This window comes from Bos taurus, chromosome 18, assembly GCF_002263795.3.
Source record: "Bos taurus isolate L1 Dominette 01449 registration number 42190680 breed Hereford chromosome 18, ARS-UCD2.0, whole genome shotgun sequence".
Lineage (NCBI taxonomy): Eukaryota > Metazoa > Chordata > Mammalia > Artiodactyla > Bovidae > Bos > Bos taurus.
Window position 1 is genome coordinate 65454249 of NC_037345.1, and position 25589 is coordinate 65479837.

Genomic DNA, 25589 nt, shown 5'->3' on the forward strand with positions numbered 1-25589 from the left:
AAACCTGCATTCCAGGGATTGGTGTTTAGGCCCACTGAATATCCTATAAAACCAAGGGTGGTCCTCGCAGGCTCACTCTTCTCTTCATCTGAAATGAAAATAAACAAACAGAGCTACTTCGGGTACAAACTGAACAAAGGCGCGACTGACTAAGTACATTACTCAGCCGTTTGTGAAATCTGACAAACTGAGGTGCTCCTCCTCGTCTCACACGGAGCACTCCCTCACTTTCTTTCCCTTCCCTGGCTCAACAACTGAGCTGAGAAACTCTTTGAGACTGGCACCTCAACGTGAAGTCAGCTTGACATGAAGAAAAGAACCTGGACTATGAAAATGCTCACAGATTAAATGCTTAAGCTTTCAGTTCACGCGCTCAGTTGTGTCCGACTCTTTGCAACCTCATGGACTGCAGCACGCCAAGATTCCCTGTCCATCACCAACCCCCGGAGCTTACTCAAACTCATGCCCATTGAGTCGGTGATGCCATCCAACCATCTCATGCTCTGATGTCCCCGTCTCCTCCCATCTTCAATCTTTCCCAGCATCAGGGTCTTTTTAAATGAGTAAGTTCTTTGCATCAGGTGGCCAAAGTATTGGAGGTTCAGCTTCAGCATCAGTCCTTCCAATGAATATGCAGATGTTCATTGAATGATTCTCTCGATTTTTCTGTACATTTTCAGGTTTTCATAATGAAATACTGATGTGGGGGATATGGGTTACAGATGGTTTCAAAACCGTGACTACTGAAAACTGGTCATTGGACTTGGCAATGGGAAAGTCATTGGAGACCTAGTCAAAAGTGATATTACTCATGTGCATAACTGACAGAGCTTCATGAGAGAACAGAAGGAAAGGGATTACAGAGAGCAAAAGTTTTGAAAATTTTCTGAAGAGTTTTGCTGTCATGGCGGGAATAGAAATGAAGGCATCTCCCAGAAGGAGCTGAGGGGTTGGGAGACAGGTTTTGCTTTTTAATACAGGAAAATTGACATCATGATCTCATGAGCACAGGGACCACACTTTAAATTGTGATGCTACTGGAAAGGGAGAAAGAATCGACCAGTGTCCTGAGTTGGCCTGAGGGGATGGAAGTTGGTGCACAGGTGAAGGGTCAGCCTTGACCTGGCCCGGAGGAAAGATGAGAAAGTGTTATTCAACTGCTAGTTAGGGCGATGCAGACGCTTGCTCAAGTGCTTGTTTTGTCAGTGATGGTAGGAACAAGGCCATCCTCCAAGAGCAAGGTTGGGGTAGATATGGTGGGGGTGTTTGTGGAATGAGAAAAACAGAGGAGAAAGTCACCAAGCAAAGGGGGAGGGTAAGTGGACTAGGAAAATGGACCAGCGTAAATAAAATTCCCTAGAAACAGAACGGCTGGGTACACTTTTTTTTTTATAGACACTCCTGTAGCCCAGAGTCCACCAAAATTATTCAAACTATTCAACACTAGTCCATCCTAAAGGAAATCAATCCTGAATATTCATTGGAAGGACTGATGCTGAAGCTGAAGTTCCAATACTCTGGCCACCTGATGAGAAGAGCTGACTCTCATCAGGAAAAGACCCTGATGCTGGGAAAGATTGAAGGTGGGAGGAGAAGGGGGTGACAGAGGATGAGATGGTTGGATGGTATCACTGACTTGATGGACGTGAGTTTGAGCAAACTCTGGGAGATAGCGAAGGACAGGGAGGCCTGGCGTGCTGCAGTGCATGGGGTCGCAAACAGTCAGACACGACTGAGCGACTGAATGACAACAAATGCAACACTAAACCTACTCCATGTACCTACCCTGCCTCACGCATCCCTTCCCCCAGATGGTAACAGCAGCTCTGGGTCACGCTCTCCTCTTTCTGCCCTTTCTGCCCCCTGCCTCCTAACAAGGCTGGTCCTTCCCCACATGGCTTGACATGGTGCGCCCTGCCTGCTGTTTCTAGGATTCTGTGTGTATAACCTTCCTCCTTCACGATCATCATTTCCGAGTCTGTGGGTCTTATCATACCTGATTAAAACAAATCCTGGGTTTATTTCAAAACTGTGGGTCAAAAGTGAATGCATTCTTCTCATAAGAACTCCCAAATTGCCCTCTGTAGAAGCTGCACTTATTCCTGGCTTACGCACAAGACGGGACATTAAATTTCCCTATTCCTTTGCCGGTACAGTTTATTATGAGATATTTCGCCCATCTTCAACATAATAGCTGAAAACTGGAATTAGAGTGTATTTTCGAGGTGTATTTTCCTTTTTATGAGGTAGGCATCTTTCCATGTAACTGAGAGCTTAGAGTTACAAGAGAAAATTGGAGTCTTCCAGTGATTCAACTAGACGAACAATTTTGTCTTCTGTCTCTATCAGAAATTACCCTTGGGACTGAAAGCTCAGGGATGGCAGAGGTCTCAGCAAACCTCTAGGGCCACCTCACAAGAGGTTAGTGTTCATAGTTCATGTCAAGACTAGAATGTGGGCCTTCCAACACTTTGATCCAGCTTCCTTCTCTGGACTTTGGGGGTGGTGAAGTGAATGGGGAAATGAAACACTATAGCTGAGCTGTGTACATGTGTATGCGCACTCAGTTGCTCAGTCGTGTCCAACTCTTTGCGACCCCATGGACTGCGACCAGCCAGGTTCCTCTGTCAATGGGGTTCTCTAGCCAAGAATACTGGAGTGGGTTGCCACACCCGCCTCCAGGGGATCTCCCCAACCCAGGGATCAAACGTGCGTCTCTTATGACTCCTGCATTGGCAGGTTCTTTACACTGAGCCACCTAGGAAGCCCATAGCTGAGCTTTAGGAAGAGTAATAAAGAATGTCTTTGGGATAGACAGATGTATTAATTGTGATTTTTTTTTCTATATTTCCTGACACTTTGACATCTGTGCTATTTTCTAATCTGTCCCTAGCAACATGGTTACTAACCCAGCCGTGGGGGGCAAGGCGTGCCTTTTTCTAATTTGCACAGGGCAGGGGGGAGCTGTACAGGTTAGTTATGAGCGTCATGGGACGCCCTCCTGGAGGAACCATATGATACAAGAGCTCTGCAGGTATTTACGGATCCCACATGCACTCCCAGATCCCGACTTACCAGTGCTCGCTGGGGGCTGCATGGGTGTGGTACTCGGAGCTAGATGGCCATTGAAGGGGATCAGAGAGGAGAGAGAGGTTTAGGATACATTTAGGAAAATTACAATATAACTTGGTATTAGATGAAAGGGCATGACATGTAGTTTCCAAATATTAATTGCTGAGATGGTAAATGTTCTTAGCAAGTTTACTCCAATGCCGAGTAGATGCATGGGGCTTAGTCTGCAAAAGCATGGTGCTCTGTTCACAGCCAGCGTTTCCTCTGATGCATATGGACGGTCAGCAACACAGTGCATCTGGGTCCTGGTCCGCTTCTGCGGTCGTGCAAGCTGGGAACCCTCCTCTCAAGCAGAGGACCTAGAGAAACTTGGTGCAGAGCTGAAAGTGCGGTGCTATCATCAGCTCAGAGAGGTGGTGCTGGGAGGGCCCGACAGTGACAGCCCTGCCATCGCCCAGCTTACAGAGAGAACCACACAGGATCCAGTTTCCAATCAACGTCTATCTAATCTTATTATTTTATGGATCACGCTACTAACAATACAGAAGAAAAGACACACTGAATAGCAGCTAGGAGGACCACAGAGTACAGTTCCCATTTCACTGACCGAGTAGTAACAATGACTCACCTCTGGGTCTTGGGATAGCTCCATGGGCCAAATGAAATTGCTTACCGAACTGTATGGGTTGTTTGGTGACATTTGGGCGTCTTTCTAAGGGAAAATAATCTGGAAAAGAAAACCTACAGCAGTGAGGTGTAATCACCCCGTTTTACTTCCCCTGAAATGAGTGAAAGCAATGGTTGAGGCAACCCATTCAGCCTGTTGTCTTTCCGAGTGGTTGGAACTCACCTGCGTAAGGCACACTCAGATGAAGTGGGCACTCCATTAAAAACAAAAATAAAACAGCAAAAGAACTTTGAACCTTGTCCATCATTCCAAAACTGCTAGTTTGTTATCGTGTGGGTGTAAGGAAGTATTTAGCTGTTGTCCACCATCTGCCCTATATTTCTCTGAGAAACTAAGGAGCTCTTCTCCCTACAGAATGTCTCAGTTCTGACTGGGAGCCACCAGTGTGAGGTCAGCTCATGTTGCCACATGGAATTCTTTGATGGAACGAAGTCAGCCAATGGGGAGACTAACAGAATGAGAGGGTGTGCTGGGAGTGAGTAAGAACCTCAGAGTGTCCTGACTCTTGAGGAGACAGAAGGGAATCAATTATAATTCAATGCGACACCTCACCAGAAGCAAACGGAGACAGCAGGGCTCTGTAGGCCCATTCTAATGCTTACCCCAGCTTCCTAGATGTTTGAGTTTCTTCAAGTTACTTAACCCCTCTGAGCTTCAGTTTCCTCATCAGTAAAACAGGAGGAGGAAAGAATGCCCACTTCACAGGGTAACAGCGATGGCTCAATAATCCACACAAAGCTAAAAAACTGGGTTGGCCCTGAGCGTTAGTTCTGGATGTAAAATGTGAGAGTGTAATCTTTGAAAAAAAGCAATTTGGTATGCCTCTAACCTCTGGGGTACCATCCAGAAGCCTAGACCCGAGTGGCTGTCTCCAAAAGTTTCTTTAAGGGAGAGATTAATTGAATCATCTCAGCATGTAGAAAGGGGATTGAACAATGAGATGGTGTAGATGGCTGTCCCCGGGACTTGTCCTCTGCCCATCCGGTAGTTCACATGATACTCGAAATAGGCTTTCATCCCTCCCACCAATGATAGTAAGAACAGACCGGACACCTCTTGATGCTTACACAGCCCCGAGGACCAGGAGCCGACTCCCTGTGCTGCAGCCCAGAGGGCAGCTGCCCCTCCTAAATGTCTGGGGGATGACAAGGCTGGGACCCCGCCCCCCAAGACCTCCTCCTGCTGTGAACTACCAAGAGGGTCTTGTTCTGTTCTTTCAACACCCAACCTGGCTTCCCCCCATTCTGCTGTGCCCCCGGGATAAGCCTGGTAAGGATGCAGCTCCCATGCTCTAAATCCCAGTCTCACAACTGCCTCCAATCAAACCCATCTCTTTTGAGCTTCCTGTTGGCCTGCCTGTGGGCACTGTTTGGACTGGACTTAGGACTGTCAAGGTCCCTGGGGACTGGCCTAGGGTATCGATCTCCCTGTGCTCACTGCTGCCTTGCCCAGTCCTTCCCCCTAGGTCTGTGAACATCTGGCTCCTAGTCCAGGTTTCCCGGAACACAAAATACTGGACGGAATTAACTGTGTGTTTTCTAGGAACCTGGAGGTAAATTTCTACACCGTCAGCCCGTATCTCCAGGTTTCGTACCACCTGTATCCCAGAGCCCTTTGAGTGGCCCCTCTAGGCCAGACGAAGCCTAGGCCACCGCCCTCCTCTATGCTGTCGCGACACGGGGCCAAGTTACGAGTCCCCCGCACTTTGCGTGGGTCCTGCCCAAAGCGGACCCACAGTGACCTCAAGCCAAGCTGGCTTCCTCCCTTTTGAGTTATAAACCGTGTCATGTCCCACTGAACGTCTGCTCCCAGGACAAGAACCTCCAGAGCCTGGTTGAAAATACATTATTTCTGGGGCCAGGGGGAGGGGCCTGTATTTTTAAGATGCCCCCAGGTAACTGTCAGGATAAGAAGTTTGGGGAACAAGACCAAACTTAGTGGCTTCTGGTGGAAAATCTCATCAGGGCCCCCGTTTCTCCACTGGGACCCTCTTTCTTTGGGCACTAGGACTTCTCCAGACCCTTTACCAGTTCCTCCCACTCTGAGGACCCACCTCGAGCCGGGCGCTGCCCGTAACTGCCATGCTCGCTCCACCTGCAGAGGGGTTTCGTCTTTGTGATGTCACAAGGGAGGGCACTCCCTGTCTGGGCAGAAAGAACAGCTTCTGTGGGGGAGGCTGGCATGAGCCCTGGCTCTCCTGACTGAAGACTGTGTTGCTGGGAGTGCCCAGCACTGCACACATCCCCAGGCCCTTCTCTCCTCTGTCCACAAGGCAAGGCTGCCTTGTTGCTTCTGAGTTAATTGCTGTTTTGTTTTTTTTTAAGAATTTAAACACTTATTCTTCAAATTAAGAAATTACACATTTTGATAATGGTCATTGTCTTAAAAGTGTCATTCAGTTCCAGCGCATTTAAAAGGATATTGGTAATTCTGACCAATTCTTGTAACTGCCTCCTTGATATCCATCCACCCTGGACCCCATCATATGGCTGAGCCTTCTGACCAGGCTTTCTCCCACATATAGGGCTTCGTGACCATCTGCTGAGACCTCAGCGCCCTTCTCCCTGTGCCGCACCCCTTCAGTCCCCCCACATCTCCAGTCAGGAGGTCCAGATGAGGAGGTCAAGAAGCACAACTGACAACCTGCGGGTGTCCCAAGCACTTCCAGAGCCAGAGTGCCATGCTAGGCACCTCAGACACGGCAGACCGGGACCAATGAGGTCCCCAGGGAGCACAGAGCCTGGTGTGTGGCATCGGGAGACAGAGTGGACAGTAAGAAAGGAGAAAATGTACGAGGTGATGTCAAGTAGAGACGCGTGCAACGCAGCCAGTGAAGACAGGGCGGTGAAGTGGGAGTGAGGAAAGCGTGCTGGCTGCATGGTCCAGCATCAACATGGCCATGAACAGCCCCGGTCCAGGTCGCTGAGGGCTGGAGTCAAGGCTGGGCAGTAACTCGTGCTTGGGAGTAGCGGAGAAACAGGCAGAGGCTCCGTGACACCAGGCACGTGTTCTTCCACCCTGACTCTACGAAGCCCCGGGCTTGCGGATCACACTTCAGAGTTACCTTGGGAGGTAAGAAGTCACCGACTAGCTTTCTGGTGTCTTCACCTCCCCATCCCAGGATCCATCCTCCCAACCCTGAACTCACTGGGGTTCATAGGGACCAGGATCTGATCCCGTCCCATGTATGCATAAAAACAAGTAGCTGATGAAAACAAGAGAAATAAATGTGCTCACTGGCCAAGGAAATAAGCAAGTTTCTAAGCATACTTATTTCCAAAAGAAAAACAGCACACTGGATTACAGATTCTATCAGAGGCACATATATTAGAACAGATGGACCAAAATTTTAAAGTAGTAACATACATTTAGAGAGATAAGGCATGACATTAACAATAGGGAATGAGACTAATAACATATAAAAGATAACCAAGAGGAAATATTAGATATGTAAAACAGTTGTTGAAATGAAGATACAATTAGAGGAATTAAGTAGCAAATAGACAGCTGAGAAACAAATTAGCAAACTAGCATAGCAAACAAGAAATGTCCAGAGGAAAGAGAGAAAAAGGAATTAGAGAACATGAAAGCAAAGGTAAGACATATTGACAACAGACACAAACGTGCTAACATCTAAGTGTTAATAATAGGAATCTTAAAAAGAGAAAAAATTTAAATACATAGATGAAATCTTAAAAAAAGAAGAGATAAATTTCCCAGAATGTAAAACAGAATAAAGACATCAGATGAAAAGGCCCATAGAAGTATCTTATGAAGTTAATCATATACTTACCATATGACTCAGCTACTCCACTGCTAGGGTTTTACCCAAGATAAATGAAAACCTGCACACACAAATAACAGTGAAAAAGAACATCCAGAGCAGCTGTATTTACACTGGCCCAGAGCTGGGCTCAAGGTAATGTCCATCTACAGGTGAACAGAATGACCGCTGTGGCTCATCCACATAACGGAAAGCAAGCTACTGACACACACTACAACGTGGAGGAGCCTTCAAAATCATGCTGAGCCAAAGTATCTGGATACAAACGTAGGATACAAATAGAACACTGTACAATTCTACCTTTAGAAAACTCTAAAAGACAGTTCTAATGTATATTCACAAAACAGACATGTGGCTGCCCAGGTCTTAGGGTTGTGGTGGGGATTAACTGTGAAGAGACATGGGGAACTTTCTGGAGAAGGGAAAAAACTCTCTAGTTTTACTGTAGTGGTGGTTACAAGGATATGGACGTTTTTTCCGAAACTCACCAAACTGTAGACGTAAAGGGAGATTCGGCAGCATACCTGTGGTGTTCACAGAGCCCCAAGACTGGGTGAGGCCAAGGTAGTGTGAGCAGACGGGAAGTGGGGAGGAAACAGCAAAGCGGACCTGAAGTGCAGGCCAGAGGGGCAGGGTCGAGCCCCAAAGCCAGGTGAGCGTACTTCAGGGAGGAGAGGACCATCACCTGAGAACTTGAGATGCTGCTGCTAAAGTCAAGGAAGAAAACAGAGCTGACCCCTGGATTCAGCAATGTGGAGGACATGTGGCAGCAAGGTAGGTTTTGGAGTGCGTTCAAGAAAGAATGGCTTCCCCAGTGCCTCAGCAGTAAAGAATCTGCCTGCCAACGCAGGAGACACAGGAAACGTCAGTTCAATCCCTGCGTCGGGAAGATCCCCTGGAGGAGGAAATGACAACCCACTCCAGTATTCCTGCCTGGGAAATTCCATGGACAGAGGAGACTGGTGGGCAACAGTCTATGTGTTCACAGAGACAGACGCAACTGAATGGCTGAGCAGAAGAAAGAATGGAAGGGAAATGAAGACAGCAAAAAGAGACCAACTTTGAGAAATTCTGTAACAAGGCAGAGACTGATACAGGAGCTAGAGGGTTTTCTTTTTTTAAAGTATGTTTGCACATCAATGGGGATAACTCAGTATATATAGAAAACCTGATGATACAAGAGATAAGGGAAACTTGCAGGAACAATGTCCTGAGGCAGTGGACACGGAACAGGCTCTGGCGCCAACACAGTCAGTTTGTATAAAGGCACCAGTGGGAAGGCACGGATGTTACCGAAAGTGGGTAGAGGAGGTGGAGACCTACAATGGAAGGCCTCTGCTGGTGGCTCCTATTCACTCAGGAAACAGGAAGCAAAGTCATCTGCTGGGAGCAACCCAGAAGGAAGCTTCAGTCAAGGGATTGTTGGAATCTTGGTACTAAATAGCCAACTAGCATAGGAAAAGATACTTGAAGCAGATGGTGGGCAGGTCCTAGCCACTGGTAATGGAATGGTCCTAGGGACGACAATGGCAGTGTCTTGCAGGCTGGGTGGGAGGCAAGACCACTAGCAGAGAGGTTGAAAAGCTGTGAGGTCAGGACATGGGAAGGTCGTCTACACGGAGAGTGGGACTGGGAGTATGATGGGGGCGGTCTTAGATGCAATACTGCAGGAGTAGAAATCTTTGCAGACAAGCGAACCATTCATAAGGTGACTGCAACAAAGCAGCAGGAGTGATATGACAGTCTGATCTTCCAAGAGTCAGCACTGTTTTAGAGAAAAGGGAGGGAGAACAATCTAAGGGTGGGAGAACAACGAGTGAAGAAGAGCAGGGGAGAAAGCAGCCACTCCCTGCAAGGATCTTAAGAGGTGCTGTGCAAAGAGGAGACTCGTGTTTCAGCAGATGATGAGTGAATGGAGACTTCCCACCGGGCCCAGAAGGTTTCAGAGCTGGGGAAGAGTGAAGCAGGGGTATCAAAAGGGCAATGAACTGAGCCATGTTTTGGTGAGAATAAGGGAGGTAAGAGGGGACCTGGGAGTCCTGGACACATGAGGCTGCATGATGGGTGGTAGGGAGATAGGGAATCCTCCTAGGAGGAAACACAAGACTGGGATCCTTTTAGAACAACCCTTTAGAAGTCCAGGAGGCCCTTTTAGAAATATTTTTTGGGGACCTCCTAAAGTGGTCCAGTGGCCCAGTGCAGGAGGCCTGGGTTCGATCCCCGGTTAGGGAACTGGCTCTCACACATCACCAGTGCAGGAGGCCTGGGTCCGATCCCCGGTCAGGGAACTGGCTCTCACACGTCACAACTAAACATGATCCTGCATGCCGCAACTAAGACCTGCCGCAGCCAAATGAATAAACAAAACTTTAAAGAGAAATACTTTTAAAAATACGAGGCTTGGTAATATAGTTACAGAAGAACTTACGAGGATGCATGTGGAATATTGTATATGACTTCCAAAACCCTCTGGAGTCACTAAATCAAGAGAATCTGGGTTCACTCCAAGTGTATTTCTTTGGGTATTAGAATACAATTCCCATATATTGGCAGTACAACTCTTTGATACATTAGATTGCTTTCTCTTACAGAGATAATGCTGATAGCTCTCGACTCTTCAATGATCTTTGCACAAATCACATGAGAAATCCAATTAATTTACCCCTGCAACATTTATTGGGTTAACTATACATTAAGGTAAGGATCAGATACCACCTATATAAGCACCAGCTATAGGCATCAGATAGTGAACACAGCATCCCACAATACCAGCAGGTGACTGCTTCTCACCCCTTGGAGCGTCATGGACCCCTAGAGAACTAGATGAACTTTCTGTACCCTGGATTTCTAACCAATACCGTTGAAACCTATCCAGGAAGGATTGTTGGTCCCAAATAATGGCCCAACTTTAGGGGAACACAGGAAATATTTGTGAACCAAAGAAATACCACCCAAGTCCTCCTATTCATCTTACCCCCTCTTTCCACTCTGAGCAGAGAAACTTCCTCACTTTATGAGATGATTGATGATCTCTCTTCCCTTCTGAGTCCTCCCTACTATCAAGCAATCTTTTCATCTAGAGAAGATAAGGAAACACTGCATCCCAGGGAGACCTTGAGAAACGGGGATTTCCTGTGCAGAGGTGTTTCTTGCCCTCTGCCTCATGAAGGGTAATTCTAAACCCATCAAGGGGCATTCCTCTGATTTGCCCAAACCTCCAGTGAGTCCTCCAGCCCCTGGTCGACTATAATCTTCAGGGATGGAGGTGGTGAAATTCTTGGGAAACCAGAGCCCAGAAAATGCAGTGATCCTCAACATCCAATCTAGACTTCGTATTTCAAAGGGAGCTTTGCTCTCATATTACCAGAAATTCCACAGGCAAAGAGCCAGATAACTTTCTCATTGTTTAGGAATTTGATTTTTATTACCAAATATCTACTATAAAAACAGTGAAGAAAATTTTTAAAAACACATTAAGGGGAAAAAAAAAATCACTGCAGAGGCAGCGTAACACAGTGGTTATAAACATGAACTCTGGAGTCAATCTCTCTACTCCTAACTAGTTGTGTGTCCTTAGGTAGGTTTCTTATGATCTGTGCCTCAGTTTCCCCACTTGTAAAATTGAGATAATAATAGTTCCTATCTTATAGAATTAAGGGGACTGAATAAGTTAATATCTGAAAAGCATTTAAAAAAAAGTCTAGTACACAGTAAGTGCTGTATGTGTTTGTAAAACTTAAAATCTTATTAGGTTAATTTACCCATGAGTATTTCCAGTCCTTATGCAAATACACTATTCAGATGTTCTAGTGGATATGTACATACAGTTTCGTGTCCTTTTTATTCCTTTATGTTATGTGTTCTGACTCAGTGTCCATAATTATAACTTATGTGATTGCCTAGAACAGATTACAAACTAATTGTCCGACTGCAGTCATAAGTAAACCATGGACACTGACACACTGGGTTAGGAACTATCACCTTGTGTTCCAAGAACATCAGTCTCATACTTCTGCACAGTAACCTTTCCGTCATTAGTAATCTCATTTACTACTCTTTCCTAAGGCTAATCTTGATCAACAGTAAATATCCCACTCAATACTATTCTTTTCTTAAATTCAGGTTTAGTATTCCATATTCTATTCTTAAAGGGCACCCAGACCCTCCTCTTACAATAGCACAATCTGTGTTTCCATAATGATGCACAAATGTTATTGTAAGGCTTCCATTCAGTACTCCATCTGGATGCAAAACAGTGTATTTCCAGTTGAAAATACTTTTCTAGGATAAAGTTTTTTCCATAACAATGCACTCTGAGCCACAAACAGTAGAGATCTCACTAATAGCTGTTTCATTCCCTATGTTCATGTTGCTCAAGTAGGATTCCTGGTGAACCATGAGGGGAGTCTCGAGTTCTCTTCATTGTACTTATTTGATTTTAAGCAAGGGCTACATAACTGTGGAAGGCTTTTACTTATTCTTTTCATTCACAGGTTTCTTCTACAAAGATAATTTCTACTGATTAATAGGGGGAGAAGTCTTACTAAACTCTTATTAAAATTTCCCTGCTTGATTATACTTATAGGGTTTTTTCAGTGTGTTATCAAGTGTACAATAAAATAAAAACCTCATCAATTCAATTCACAGAGTTTCTCTTCACTATGAATTCTCTGGTGTTGGAGGAGGGCTGAGTGACCAGTAAAGGCTTTTCCGCAGTTGTTGCATATAAAGCGTTTCTCTCCACTATGCATTCTCTGATGAATAATAAGAGAAGAATTCTTACAGAAAGCTTTCTCACAATGATTACATTTGTAGGGTTTTTCTCCAGTATGGTTTCTCAGATGTACAATAAGGGAAGAACTCTCATTAAATGCTTTTCCACACTCGTTACATCTGTATGGTTTCTCTCCAGTATGAGTTCTCCGGTGAGCAATAAGATGAGAGCTACAGTTAAAGGATCTTTCACATTGATTACATTTGTAGGGTTTCTCACCAGTGTGGATTCTCCGATGAGCAACAAGGTGACAGCTCTGGCTGAAGGATTTTCCACATTTATTGCATTCATAGGGCTTTTCTCCAGTATGAGTTCTTTGATGTCTAACAAGGTGAGCCATTTGGCTACAGGATTTTCCACATTTATTGCATTCATAGGGCTTAATCCCAGAATGAATTATTTCATGTTTAGTTAGGGCTGAACGTTCTCTGAATGCTTTGCCACATTCCTGACAGTTATAGGGTTTCTCTCCTGTATGAGTTCTCTGATGGGCAATAAGGTGGGAGCTCCAGCTGAAGGATTTTCCACATTCAGTACATTTATATGGTTTTGCTCCCGAGTGAGTTCTTTCATGTTTACTAAGGGCTGAGTAATCCCTAAAAGCTTTTTCACATTCATCACATTTAAAGGGCTTCTCTCCAGTATGCATTCTCATATGGGCAATCAGATGGGAGCTCCAGCTGAAAGATTTCCCACATTCAGTACATTCGAAAGGTTTCTCTCCAGTATGAGTTCTCTGATGCCCAATAAGATGGGAGTTCCAGTTGAAAGACTTCCCACATTCATTACATACATAAGGTTTCTCTCCTGTATGAATTCTCTTATGTACAATAAGATGAGAATTCCAGCTGAAGGCTTTTCCACATTTATTACATTCATAAGGTTTTATTCCAGTGTGAGTCCGTTCATGTTTAGTAAGGGCTGAACGATTCCTAAAAACCTTTCCACATTTATCACATTCATAGGGTTTATCTCCAGTATGAGTTTTCTTATGTTGGATAAGGTAAGAACTCCAGATGAAAGATGTTCCACATTCATTATATTCATAAGGCTTCTCTGTAGCGTAAGTGCTTGTATGTTGTGTAAGGAAGGAGTCATACCCAAAGACTTTCTCCCATTCGTTGTATTTATATGCTTTCTCTACAGTACCAATTTTTTGATGTTCCATAAAGGATGAAAAGTAAAAGATGTTTTCATATTCTTTGTAATCATACTGGTTTCCTCCAATATGAATTCCTGGATCATTAAATGATGGGCTCTGGTTAAAGATTTGATGGCATTCCTTATATTCATAGAGTTTTTCTCCTGTATGCATTCCCATATGATCACCAAAATGCAGTATATGATTGAAAGATTTAACAGTATCAGTACATTTTAAAAGATTATCTCCAGTTTGTACCCTTGCAGGGTGAACAGGCTGCATGGACTGGTAGAAGGCTTTGTCATACTCATTATTTTCACAGGTAATCTTATCAGTATACATTATGGCTGAGTTACATCTCCAACTTTCAGCATTTACATCAGGCTTATAGAAATGTTCTACTTGAGAAACTTTCTGAGATGGAACAATGTTTAAGCTCTGGCTACACCCTGCTCCAAGTTCACAGAACTCAGAGCCTCTTTGAGATAGTATCTGCTTTTGCATGAAGACCATCTGCCTCATAGCTGTACTCTGGTTCACGTGATACATTTCTAATTGGTCTTTACATCCCAAAACTTCTAACCTGGAGAACCAAGGATCATCCCATATGTATCTCTCCAACTTCATGCTATGGGACTGTTCCTCCTCAAGTATGCTCTGTGTTGGGATCAATGCTTTGCTTTCAAGATTTTTCATCCATTCTGAAATAAATAGAAAAAGTCCATGAGAGTATAGAGAAACAAATTCTAAGAGTAGGGTGGACAAGGTAAGATTTATTGTCCATGTTATTGAAAAGGCAACTGTGAACTTGTTTCCAAATAGACTGGTAACCCAGAGAAACATCATAACAAGAAAGAGGAAAATAGTAAAGAGTGAGCGTAAGTAGTTAAGTAGAAAACAAAACGCGTAATGGATATGAATAAACCCATTGAGGAACGTTCCCCGTGTAAAGGAGGACCAGAATAAGTGACTACACAACGTGTAATGGATATGAATAAACCCATTTAGGAACATTCCCCATGTAAAGGAGGACCAGAATAAGTGACTACACAATGGGTAATGAATATGAATAAACCCATTGAGGAACGTTCCCCGTGTAAAGGAGGACCAGAATAAGTGACTACACAACGTGTAATGGATATGAATAAACCCATTGAGGAACATTCCCCGTGTAAAGGAGGACTAGAATAAGTGACTACAAAACGTGTAATGAATATGAATAAACCCATTGAGGAACACTTCCCCATGTAAAGGAGGACCAGAATAAGTGACTACAAAACGTGTAATGGATATGAATAAACCCATTTAGGAACACTTCCCCACGTGAAGGATGACTAGAATAAGTGACTACTGAAAACCTGCACTTGGTTTCCTCTGGACTTAGCGCCACACACCTTACCCTCTGCTGATGCTGCTCTGTATTATTTCACTGTAACAATCCACTACCCTGAGTTTAATGCCTTCTGAGTCCAGTGTGTACTTCCAGAGAATTACTGAAGTTGGTGCGGAGGTGGGGGGGTGTCTGGAGGATCCTGACACATTCAATACTACTAAGGTGAAAAAATAACAACTGGTTAAGCAAAAGACATATGAACAAGCAGCCCCTCAGCAACTAATATTTAAATTATTAAAGCATGTCAATTAATTTCTATGTTATAATGTCCTATTGCTCTCCTATTTTGACACCTACCAAAAAAAGGAGGGGTGTTAAGTGAAAGTATCACCAACAAGGCGTCAAGCCTTATTTCCTATTCCACAGAGTTCACTCAGTAACACAAAACCATCTGCCCAAAGGGCAAAAATCACAAAGTTTAAGGATACTCCTAAAGTTCTTTTAACACTGCAGAATAATTTGTAGAGTGATGGCAGAAGAGACAGACTTGAAAGACAGAATACTGCAATGAAAAAGGTACAGGAGTTACAGTCTGATAATCTGTATTTAATTACTGGCTCTGCCACTCTCCTTAGGTGAGTTTTCCAAAGATTAAATGAGATTGTAAAACCAACAAAATGTCTGGCAAATTCAATACGTGGAAGCCACCTATCATCACCCTGAGTTATCAGTCCTCCAGCAACGGAAGGGTGTTTCCTAGTTTCCTATTGCTGCTATAACAAATCACCCATCTCACAGTCTGAAAGTCAGAGGCTATAAACGGCTTTCACTGGGCTAAAATCAAAATAGCTTTCCTTCAGAAGCTCTAGGGGAGAATCCATATCCTTGCTTTTCCCAGCTTTAAAAAGCTGCCTGCATTCTTTGACTTGTAGTTCCTCTTTCTATCTTCAAAGTATATTATTCCTATCTCTACTTCTGTCAATCATATCGGTGTCTCTGATACTCACTCTTCTAAGGATCTCATGATTACAATGGGTCCATCTGGACAATCCAAGATAATCTTTGCATCTCAAAAGATTCCTAGTTTAACTCACATCTGAAAAGCCACTTTTGCCACATAAAGCACCATATTCAGCTTTGGATGTGGACATTTTGTGGAGGGAGGAGGGTATCATTATTCAACATACCACAGTGTCTAAAAGCTACAGGAACCCAATATGGACCTAGACCCTGGTTTTCTTCAGGTTTTTATGCTTTCTTCACTATATACTATTTTCCCCTTTTACTACCCAAGTCCATTACAAGAGAGAGAGATTCTACTCTGCTAAAGAACTGGCATTTATTATCAATTTTAAGCTTCGCTCCTAGAAGTTAGAGAGTCCCTCTTTGTGCTCAGTTGTGTCCAATTTTTTGTGACCCCATGGACTACCAGGTTGCTCTGTACATGGGATTTCCCAGGCAAGTACACTGGGGTGGGTTGCACTTCCACCTCCAGGGGATCTTCCCGACCCAGGGATCAAATTTGCATCTCCTGCATTGGCAGGCAGGTTCTTTACCTGCTGAGCCACCAGGGAAGCCCCAGAAGTCTGGGAATGATCTTCAAATAGCTTTTGAATTTTCCCAGTAAAAAACTTTTTTAAATGGTAGCTGACCAAGTCACTGACCAAACAATTTCGGACCAGCTTTACAACCAGTATTTGTGGCCTGAGCATATCTTCCACCTGTAAATTATAATCTCTGTGATGAAAGGACAATCGAAACACTATACATCACTGTGACTGTGGGGCTGTAGATGCTAAGCAGGTGGGAGGCCAGAAAAGGAGATCAGCATGACAGAAGCCATCCAGGAAGGTTTCACCCACAAGAAACGACATGAGCTCAGCCTTCGAGCATGGCTCAAATACAGACTGCCAGAATGGCACAAGCAGAAGCAAGCTGTGATGAGCAAAGGCATCACACATCCTTAAGGATGCCAGCTGAGTAAACTCCAGGAATTAGGCAGGAAATAACGAGAGAAAAAGAAAATAGAGAAAATAGGAAGGTCTTGAAATTGAGTCAGTTATTTAAAAGGTAATCCAAGTCATTGTAGATTTACTGGCAGAGGCCTCATTAATGGAAGACTTCAGGGATGTAAATCTAGAAATACCACCTGAGAGGCTCATAACAAATAAAATTTACTCAGCAACTTGAGCTGGATGAGAAGAGAGATTCCTTCTTAGAGAGGAAAGAACAGGGAGTCAGGATGACCTTCCCATTTCCAGCTCCGGGGATTCACAGAAGGCTGAACAAGGAATACACATCAGGAAGACAGGGACACCAGCCAGAAGGGAAAGTGAGATTCCTGGTTCTATCAGTATCAAGGAGACAGCTGAGATGATCTGCAAGAAGGCAGAAGTGTAAAGCTGGAGCTGGTGGAACCACAGGGCTCAGGATGATTACTCAGAAAGGTCAGCACATAAAAGCTACCGGAAATTATGACGCCTTGGTACAGGCTTTCAGATCCAGATGGGGGCAACAGGTAAGACCCCACAAAAGCCCACTTCGTTAGAGTGGACAGGAAGATGTCCACCTTTAGGACTCAAGAGAGAGCACAGTATATTGTTAAATTAAAAATAACAAAATACAGAACAATGTGTACTGTATTTCACCTTTGGAAAGGTGAAAAGTAACTATTGTGTCTATATGCTTAACCAAAGCTGTGCAGTGACCCAGAGAGAGTTTATTCAAGGAGAATAGTTAATTTTGATAGTAACAGATTTGTAGCATTTTAACTTACCCTAATCCCATCTCTGACTCCTCAACTCAGCAGTAGCCTTGGAAAATAACATCCCATATTTCTGGTGCTGGAGGAAACAGAACAAAGCTAGAGCTTTTTCAAAGCCTCACTCCCAAAGAATAGTCATTATCTGAGCTGTTTGGTGATTCCCAGAAAGATCCCACTTGAAAGACTTGTGGGAACTTGCACAGTGCTAAAAGCTTCCAGGAAGTAGGGATCTGTCCAACATTTCCAGGCCAAGTTTTAAGAAGTCTTTTTTTTTTTTAATTACTGTCCGAGATGATGCAAAATAGTTGGGGCAAACGATATACTAACCAAAAAATGAAAGGAAAAGCTGAAGAGTGAGATATGCATAGGAGCTTTGAAAAGTTCTAACATATTCCTGGGAATCTAGAAGGCCACATATATATACACTGTAGTTAAATTTTCAAAAGTCAAAGAAAGCAACGAGAGAGAAGCAAGTCATCACACACAAGGGATCCTCAACAAGATTAACAGCTTATTTCTCATCAGAAACCAGGGAGGACAGAAAGAAGAAATGTGTCAACCACGAATCCTATACCTGGCAAAACTATCATTCAAAAATAGAGAAATCAAGACCTTCCCTGATAAAACAAAAGGTAAGAGTTTGCTAGTAAAGCTGCCGTATGAGAAATGCTAAAAGGAGTTCTTCAGACTGAAATGAAAAGACAATAACTCAAAATACAGACCACCAATAAAGGTAACTACTTGGGAAAATCCAAGACTGTATAACTGCATTTTTATTTGTTTCCTATCTGATTTAAAAGACAATTACATAAAATCCAAACTAAACTGCTGCAAATTAAGATGTTAATTATAATTCCCAGGACAACCACTAGTAAAATAACCAAAAATTTATAGTAAAAGGAAAGGGGTTACCTGTGTGTGTTTCTGTGTGTCTCTTTGGAGGATAAGAACAGTGTGAATAAGTATAAATGAAACTTCCTTTCACTTACCCATTTTATATAGCTTTGAGTTTTTAAACCATGTAGATACATTATCTGTATTAAACAATCACTTTTTGATACTTTTTTTTTTTTTGGAAAGAAGAGTCTGTGACTACAAGGATACAAGTTTTGCAATAAAAAATTAAAAAGCAGGTAACTGAATGAGAAGTCTTTTTAGACAAAAGGGACAGCAGATAATATGAGAGGTAAGGAGGGAAACTGCAGGATACAAAAATTGCTACCTTGTTAAGAAGGTGGGCATTTTTGCTCTGAAAATAGTACAAGGGATGAAGCTTCTTGGAAGGAACTGTGATGCTTTCTGAGGAAGTGAACTCTTCATGGCCTCAGCCCTTTTCTCAAAAAGTAGGGCTTGGAGGAAGGTTCCTCACTCCCACCTGGGGCCTGCTCTCACCTGGACAAGTGCCTTGAAGAGGATATGCTGGTTCCATTGACCATGGCTCTTCTCCTTGCTCCAACAGGGAGATGACCTCAGGCTTGGTGATCTGATTCCCTACATGAAGAGGAAAAACATGGACTTGTGTAGTCATGTAACCCTCCTTCCCCTACTCTTTCCATGAGTGACTTCACTTCATACTTTATGATCAGTAGGGACTCCATCCTGGAACCTCAGGGCTCATGATCACCTCGGCCCTCCTGAGGCTCATGTAAGATGGTAAACAGGGAGCAGCAGAGGGTATTGCAAGGACAGCTTCATTTATTCAGCCAGCCAGCAGCTTACCTACAGAGAGCAGGTGCCCATAGGTCTCCAGCATCACGTCACGGTACAGGGTCCTCTGAACAAGGTCCAGCTGCCCCCACTCCTCTTGTGTGAAGTCCACAGCCACATCATTGAAGGTCACTGGTTCCTAAAAGACCAGACATGTTCCTCTTCAACCTGGAGACGCCTCTCCCTGCCCCCCATTCCATCTAGTGTTTTCTGAGGAGGGAGTAGGGCTGACAGCGTTGGGGAGGAGACAGAACATAGAGGAATTGCCCTGAATGTACTCAATATTCTGACTGATGTGGATAAGGTCTCACTGGGAGCCAGCCAGGGCCCTGCATTTGAAATGTACTCTTAGACAAGTGGATACCTGGGCTCACAGTAACCACAATAAAAATGAGCAGCTCTCTCCCTAGTCTTGCTCAGTCCTAGTAACACTGGGTAGTGTCTGGACAGTTCTCCCTGCTTTTCCAGAGCTGCAGACACTTAGTGAGACCAAGACTAAGGCCAGGACCAGGATGGACGCAGAGCATGAGCCCTGATCACACAGCAGAGAACCTGGGGCTGACATCTGCTCCACAAGTGGGTCCAGGACCTGGAAGGGCTCTCTAAACATTCAGAGGCTGCCTTCCTGGGCACAGAGAGAAGTTTCCACTCCCAGACTGTTTCTGAGGACAGCCTCCCAAGCACTGGAGGTGGGGTGGGCCAGGACTGAGCAGAGCTGTCCAAGCCAAGGAGAACCACTAACAGTTGCTATCAAAGCACTCTGAGTTCTAAAAAGTTCAAACTGACGTTTTTAAGAAAAACAACCAGGAATACCCACTAGAAAAATTAAAGGATGTCTGATTTTTGCAACAAATGCATCCTGCACAGTCCTTTGAAGCCATCAAAGTGAGTCTCAGGTATCTGGGCACTTCCAGCGTGGGGCAGGGGCATGTCTTCCCTCATGAGAGCAGTGGGGAGTGAGCTGTGTGTTGTGGGACGTGTGCTACAAACCCCACAGCCCCTGCTCCTTTTGAGGCCTCTCTCTTGGCCTGTCTATCCACTATGGTCCTCTCCTCCAGGTCAGCACAGAATTCCGTCAAGACAAATACCCACTGAATGGACACGTGTGCGGTGTGCTTCCCCTCATAGCATCTGGTGAACCTCTACAAAGCCTATTAAACACTTCTCTTCCAACCACATACAGCCGCCTTCCTTCCATCCCTGTGGGTCATGGCTCATAAACCAAGCCTGTCATCTCTGATGAGGGCCAGCTCTCATGCTGGGTCTTCAGTATAGATTTCTCTACTGGTCTGAACTGCTCCCCTCAGCCCTTTCACACAACTGGCTTGAAACACAGAATTGCTTCTGCTCCAGTGATTCTCTTACTTCAAAAAACATTTACAACTGCTGATCACAACCTCCTATGGTGAAACCCTCCCAAAACTCGGACTCCTCAATGACAATGGGTTTTCCTCTTGAAGACCTGCCCAGGCCTCAGTTTTCTTAATGGCAGCTGCCTCTACATTTTTGGGTAATGTAAACATTTTTACTTAAATGTGACATTCAGGTAGAGAAGTGCACAAAACCTAAGTGTGCACAAAGCATAAACTCACGGCACTTCCAGAGTGATACACTCAGGGGTGTTAGGGAAATTTTTAAAAAATAGTCTTGTTTAGGCTTCAGAGACAAAGCAGTACAGGTCTCTGACCTTGCTTCTAACCTGTGTGGACAGTGCCCTGACTGGGAGTAACTGCGTGCTGAGTGCAAGACTTGCAACACCTTAGATAAAATGAGGGAGGAATCTTGAGGTCCTTGCGCCCCTAAAGGGGGCCTGGCCAACCAAGCTCCAACCAAACCCCAAGCCCCAGCAACATTCCAAGTTTTACAAGACAAAACAAACAGCATGAACATGAAACAAGGCTTGCAGTTCGGTCACATATCGATGATGATCTCAGTTTGCCTCCGTCCTGGGATTATAAGCAGGAACCTGAACTGCAATCTCTGAAGTCTCACCCACAGAGTGGATGCGCTGCCTGGAACCTTTTCCCAGTTGGGACTCCGGATGTGCTGTGACTTGTGACTTCCCAGCACTGTTTAAGTCTGGATGTTGGTCAAAACCCAATTTAGTGATGTATCCTCCACTCTATTTCTCTTTTAATGTTAGTATATTGAAAGTAAGATAATTCTCTGACAAATATCTGTATTACTTATTTGTATATAGCGAGTGGCTTATTTTGTTAACAAATCCTTTGAATCTGACATGAAAGTGAAAGCTTTCGCCAAAACAGGGGGCCCAGGCAGGAGGCCATGCTTCCTGCCCAGGGTGCTCTTAGGATGCTATCTCCCTGGAAGGTGGCACCTACTTACATGGCGTCAAAGTTCAACAGTTAACAATATCCAAGCCCACACCCTGGCAGCAGTCAAGCAGGTGGAATGAGCCACAAGTTCATCTCCCACTCCTTCAAAGACCCCAGCAGATCCCCACACAAATACTTAGAAAGGAACAACCACCTTTAACAGAGACAGAAGGAAGAAAATCACTAGAAAGAATTCGCAACCCCTAATAAAACAGTGGACCCTGGCACTCTGGGAATGATCAGTGATGACTGCCAAACTACAGGTGAAAAGCAGACGTGGAAATTTACGATGGAGGGATCAGGCCGGCTGCACCTGCACCCACTAATCCATCACGTCGTCTGGAAATGGGGCAACAGACGACTTGTGCCACTGATGCAACACAGGAGGGGCTCGGCACCACCTGTCAAGGACTCTTGCCCAAAATACAAGGCCTGTAACTGCTCTAGCCTCTAGCTCAATTATCCATCTACAGGAGACAGCAGGATGAAGGCACTCATCTGAGGACATCACAAGGGCAAAATTAGGCAAACCAATAAGGCAGGCGACCTGGTTTCATCAGCATATGAAATACATGCAATGTGCCATCCCTGCTTGGATCCTGATCTGAGTAAACCAACTGCAAAAGATATCTTGGGGACAAGTGGGGGAAAAGTGAATGCAGGCTTGGTACTAAGTAATAAGTTACTGTTAATTTTGTTGGGTGTGATAAAGGTATTGTGTTCATTTCCTAAAAGGTGGGTATGTCTCAGATACAAACATGGGTGAAACAATGTAATATCTGAGCTTTGCTATAAAATACATTTTTTCCTAACACTCAACTTTTAAAAAAAAACTTATTTTTTAAAATTTTTATTGACATATAGTTGATTTCCAATGTTGTTTATAACTGTTGTACAGCAAATTGACTCGGTTATACATATATATACATTAAAAAAAAACACTCTTTTCCATTATGGCCTATCATAGGATCTATATTTTTTTAAGGTATCCAAATAGATGCAAAGGCAGAAAGCTGAAAGGTGACATTTGCTAAGGCTGATGAATGTGGCTGTCTGTGGTCAGCTGAATAATGGTCCTGCCAAAGACGTCCACATCCTAATGACCGTTACCTCAACATGACGAAAGATGTCACAGTTACAGAGATGTGATTACATTAAGGATGCCGAGATGGGGAGATTATCTTGGATTATCCAGGTGGGCTCAATGTAATCACAATGGTGCTTACAAGTGAAGGAGGCAAGAGGGTCTGCATCAGAGAAAATGAGACAATGGAAGCAGAGTTCAGAGTGATGCACAATGGAGGAAAGGCCCACGAGCCAAGAAATGCAGATGCCTCCAGAACTGAGTAAAAGCAAGGGAGCCAATTCTCCCCTGAGCCTCCAGGAAGATAAGAGCCCTGTAGTCCCATTCTAGACTTAGAACTCCAGAACAAGAGAATAAATTCATGTTGCTCTAAGTCATTGTTTGTGGTAATCTGTTATAGCACCACAGGAAACTAACAGGTTTAAAAATAGGTGATTTTTAAATATTTATTTTATTTAATATTTAATATTTTAAATTAATAAATATTTAATATTTATTTTATTTATTTGATTGTGCCAGGTCTTAGTTGCAGCATGTGGGATCTAGTTCCCTGACCAGGGATTGAACCTGGGACCCCAGCATTGGGAGCACAGTCTCAGTCACTGGACCAACTAACCAAAGTCCCCCAAACCACCTAGTTTTAAAGAAAAGCCAGTGGTGCTCGCTTCGGCAGCACATATACTAAAATTGGAACGATAGAGAAGATGAGCATGGCCCCTGTGTAAGGATGACATGCAAATTCGTGAAGCATTCCATATTTTAAAAAAAAGAAAAGCCAGTGAAGAAAAGAAGCCATCAGCATGTGGTGGTCCACACATTCCTGTAAGATCGGGAGCAGGAGTGTGGCTGACCAATGAAACACCAGAGACCTACTCTGCACGTGAGAAGGGGATGCAGTGGAAGCGGCACCCCAGGAGGGGCTCCGGGCTCTGGGTTTAAATGCCACTGAAGTCAGGAGTGAAAATCAGGCTTAAAGGCCTGTACTCAGGTCACCTTTGCCAGTTGCCCCTCCCCCCTGCCAGCCACTCTATCTGATGGGAAAGCGTGTCAGAGGTTCTCAGGTTGCCCAGGTGAGTGACCGCCCTGGAGTTGAGACCCCCTTCAGCCCAAAACAGGCAGAGAGGAGGGGGTCTGTGGATGACCTGACAGTCAGCTGTATACCCAGGAAACTGCAGGCAGAACTGACCTGGTGATGGTGGCCCACCCAGGTCCATGCAGTTTAGAATGAGACTTGTCAGGAGAGACAGAAGAGAGACAAGGAGGCAGTGAGGTCAAGAACCAAAGCTGCTCAGCTGCACAGTCACACAGTTCTCTGGTAAACACAAACAGATCGGAGGGCCCCTGAACTCAGGAGAAACATCTGCACAGGTGGAGACTGAATTTAGCAGCCAAGGGGACAGAGAATCCAGGCTGTAGTCACATAGAACTTTCAATGATCTGAAATTCTAATCCCCAGATTGGAAAGTTTCAGTATAAAACACGACAGGATGATACAAGAGGCTTGGAGTACAAGAATCTATAGAATACGAAGAGACAGAAAACACAGCAATCAGGTCAGGAGGTCATATAAATAACCTCAGGAAAGCAATATAAAGGAGGACAGGAAGGGATTTTGTTTTAAAATAAAGGACTTCTTTACATAAAATGCTAGCCATAAGCAAAAACAGATACATCTGACAAAAATATACCAAAAAACATTCCCCTGATAAAAGACATCATAAAGTTAAAGAGGAGAGTGAAAAAGTTGGCTTAAAGCTCAACATTCAGAAAACGAAGATCATGGCATACAGTCCCATCACTTCATGGCAAATAGATGGGGAAACAGTGGAAACAGTGACAGACTTTATTTTGGGGGGTTTCAAAATCACTGCAGATGGTGATTGCAGCCATGAAACTAAAAGACGCTTACTCCTTGGAAGGAAAGTTATGACCAACCTAGACAGCATATTGAAAAGCAGAGCCATTACTTTGTCAACAAAAGTTCTGTCTAGTCAAGGCTATGGTTTTTCCAGTAGTCATGTATGGATGTGAGAGTTGGACTATAAAGAAAGCTGAGCGCCGAAGAATTGATGCTTTTGAACTGTGGTGTTGGAGAAGACTCTTGAGAGTCCCTTGGACTGCAAGGAGATCCAACCAGTCCATCCTAAAGGAGATCAGTCCTGGGTGTTCATTGGAAGGACTGATGTTGAAGCTGAATCACCAATACTTTGGCCACCTGATGCGAAGAGCTGACTCATTTGAAAAGACCCTGATACTGGGAAAGGTTGAAGGCAGGAGGAGAAGGGGACAACAGAGGATGAAATGGTTAGATGGCATCACCGACTCAATGGACGTAAGTTTGGGTAAACTCCGGGAGTTGGTGATGGACAGGGAGGCCTGGCGTGCTGCAGTCCATGGGGTCGCAAAGAGCTGGACACGACTGAGCAACTGAACTGAACTGAAAGTTAAGACAAGCTACAGACTGGGAGAAGATAATCCATACACAGCAAGGATTCAGGATCCAGAAAGCATGAAATGCTTATATATCAACAGAATCTACAGAAATCTAGACATGGGAGTGAGACAGAGAGAGAAAGCCATACAGATGACCAGCAACTACATGCAAAGATATTCAACCCCACAATCAAGGACATGCAAATTCAAGTAATACACTTCCTTGGTTTCAAGGTAAGCAAAAATTAAAAGACCCAATATTAATACTGTCAAGTAGCAGCAAAGATGGAAACAGACACCTTCCCTCAGAGTGGGGAGACTGAGAAGGGGCTTTGCTCTTTCAGAGCCATGTGGCAGCACAGGTCATACTGACAACACATATGCCTAAAACTTAGCAAAATTCTGCTTCCAGGAGTATGCCTAGATAAACTTACATGTGCATACAAGTAAAACTGTAATGTCCACACAGCTTT

General features: G+C 44.2%; 1 protein-coding gene and 1 non-coding gene across 19 annotated transcripts in view; one reads left to right on the forward strand and one right to left on the reverse strand.

The window, feature by feature from the left end:
* The window catches only part of C18H19orf18 (zinc finger protein 606), a 38438-nt gene that overhangs the window by 5614 nt on the left and 7235 nt on the right, over positions 1–25589 (reverse strand). For 4 of the 18 annotated variants that reach the window (XM_059877285.1, XM_059877284.1, XM_059877288.1 and 1 more), the window contains exons 5-10: positions 19276–19402; positions 18949–19047; positions 5814–5900; positions 3701–3799; positions 3076–3114; positions 5–88 (exon numbers count right to left, since the gene is read on the reverse strand). In XM_059877285.1, the coding sequence (XP_059733268.1) occupies positions 5–88; positions 3076–3114; positions 3701–3799; positions 5814–5900; positions 18949–19047; positions 19276–19402 (535 nt within the window). Of the gene's footprint in view, positions 1–4; positions 89–3075; positions 3115–3688; positions 3814–5813; positions 5905–7553; positions 7606–10036; positions 14161–17568; positions 17636–18948; positions 19048–19275; positions 19403–25589 lie in introns of those variants that run through there. The other 14 variants (XM_059877283.1, XM_015458504.3, XM_059877289.1 and 11 more) reach the window with 13 other exon arrangements.
* Positions 23341–23445, forward strand: LOC112442462 (U6 spliceosomal RNA). The gene has a single exon (XR_003030553.1). It is a non-coding gene; the product is annotated as a U6 spliceosomal RNA (small nuclear RNA).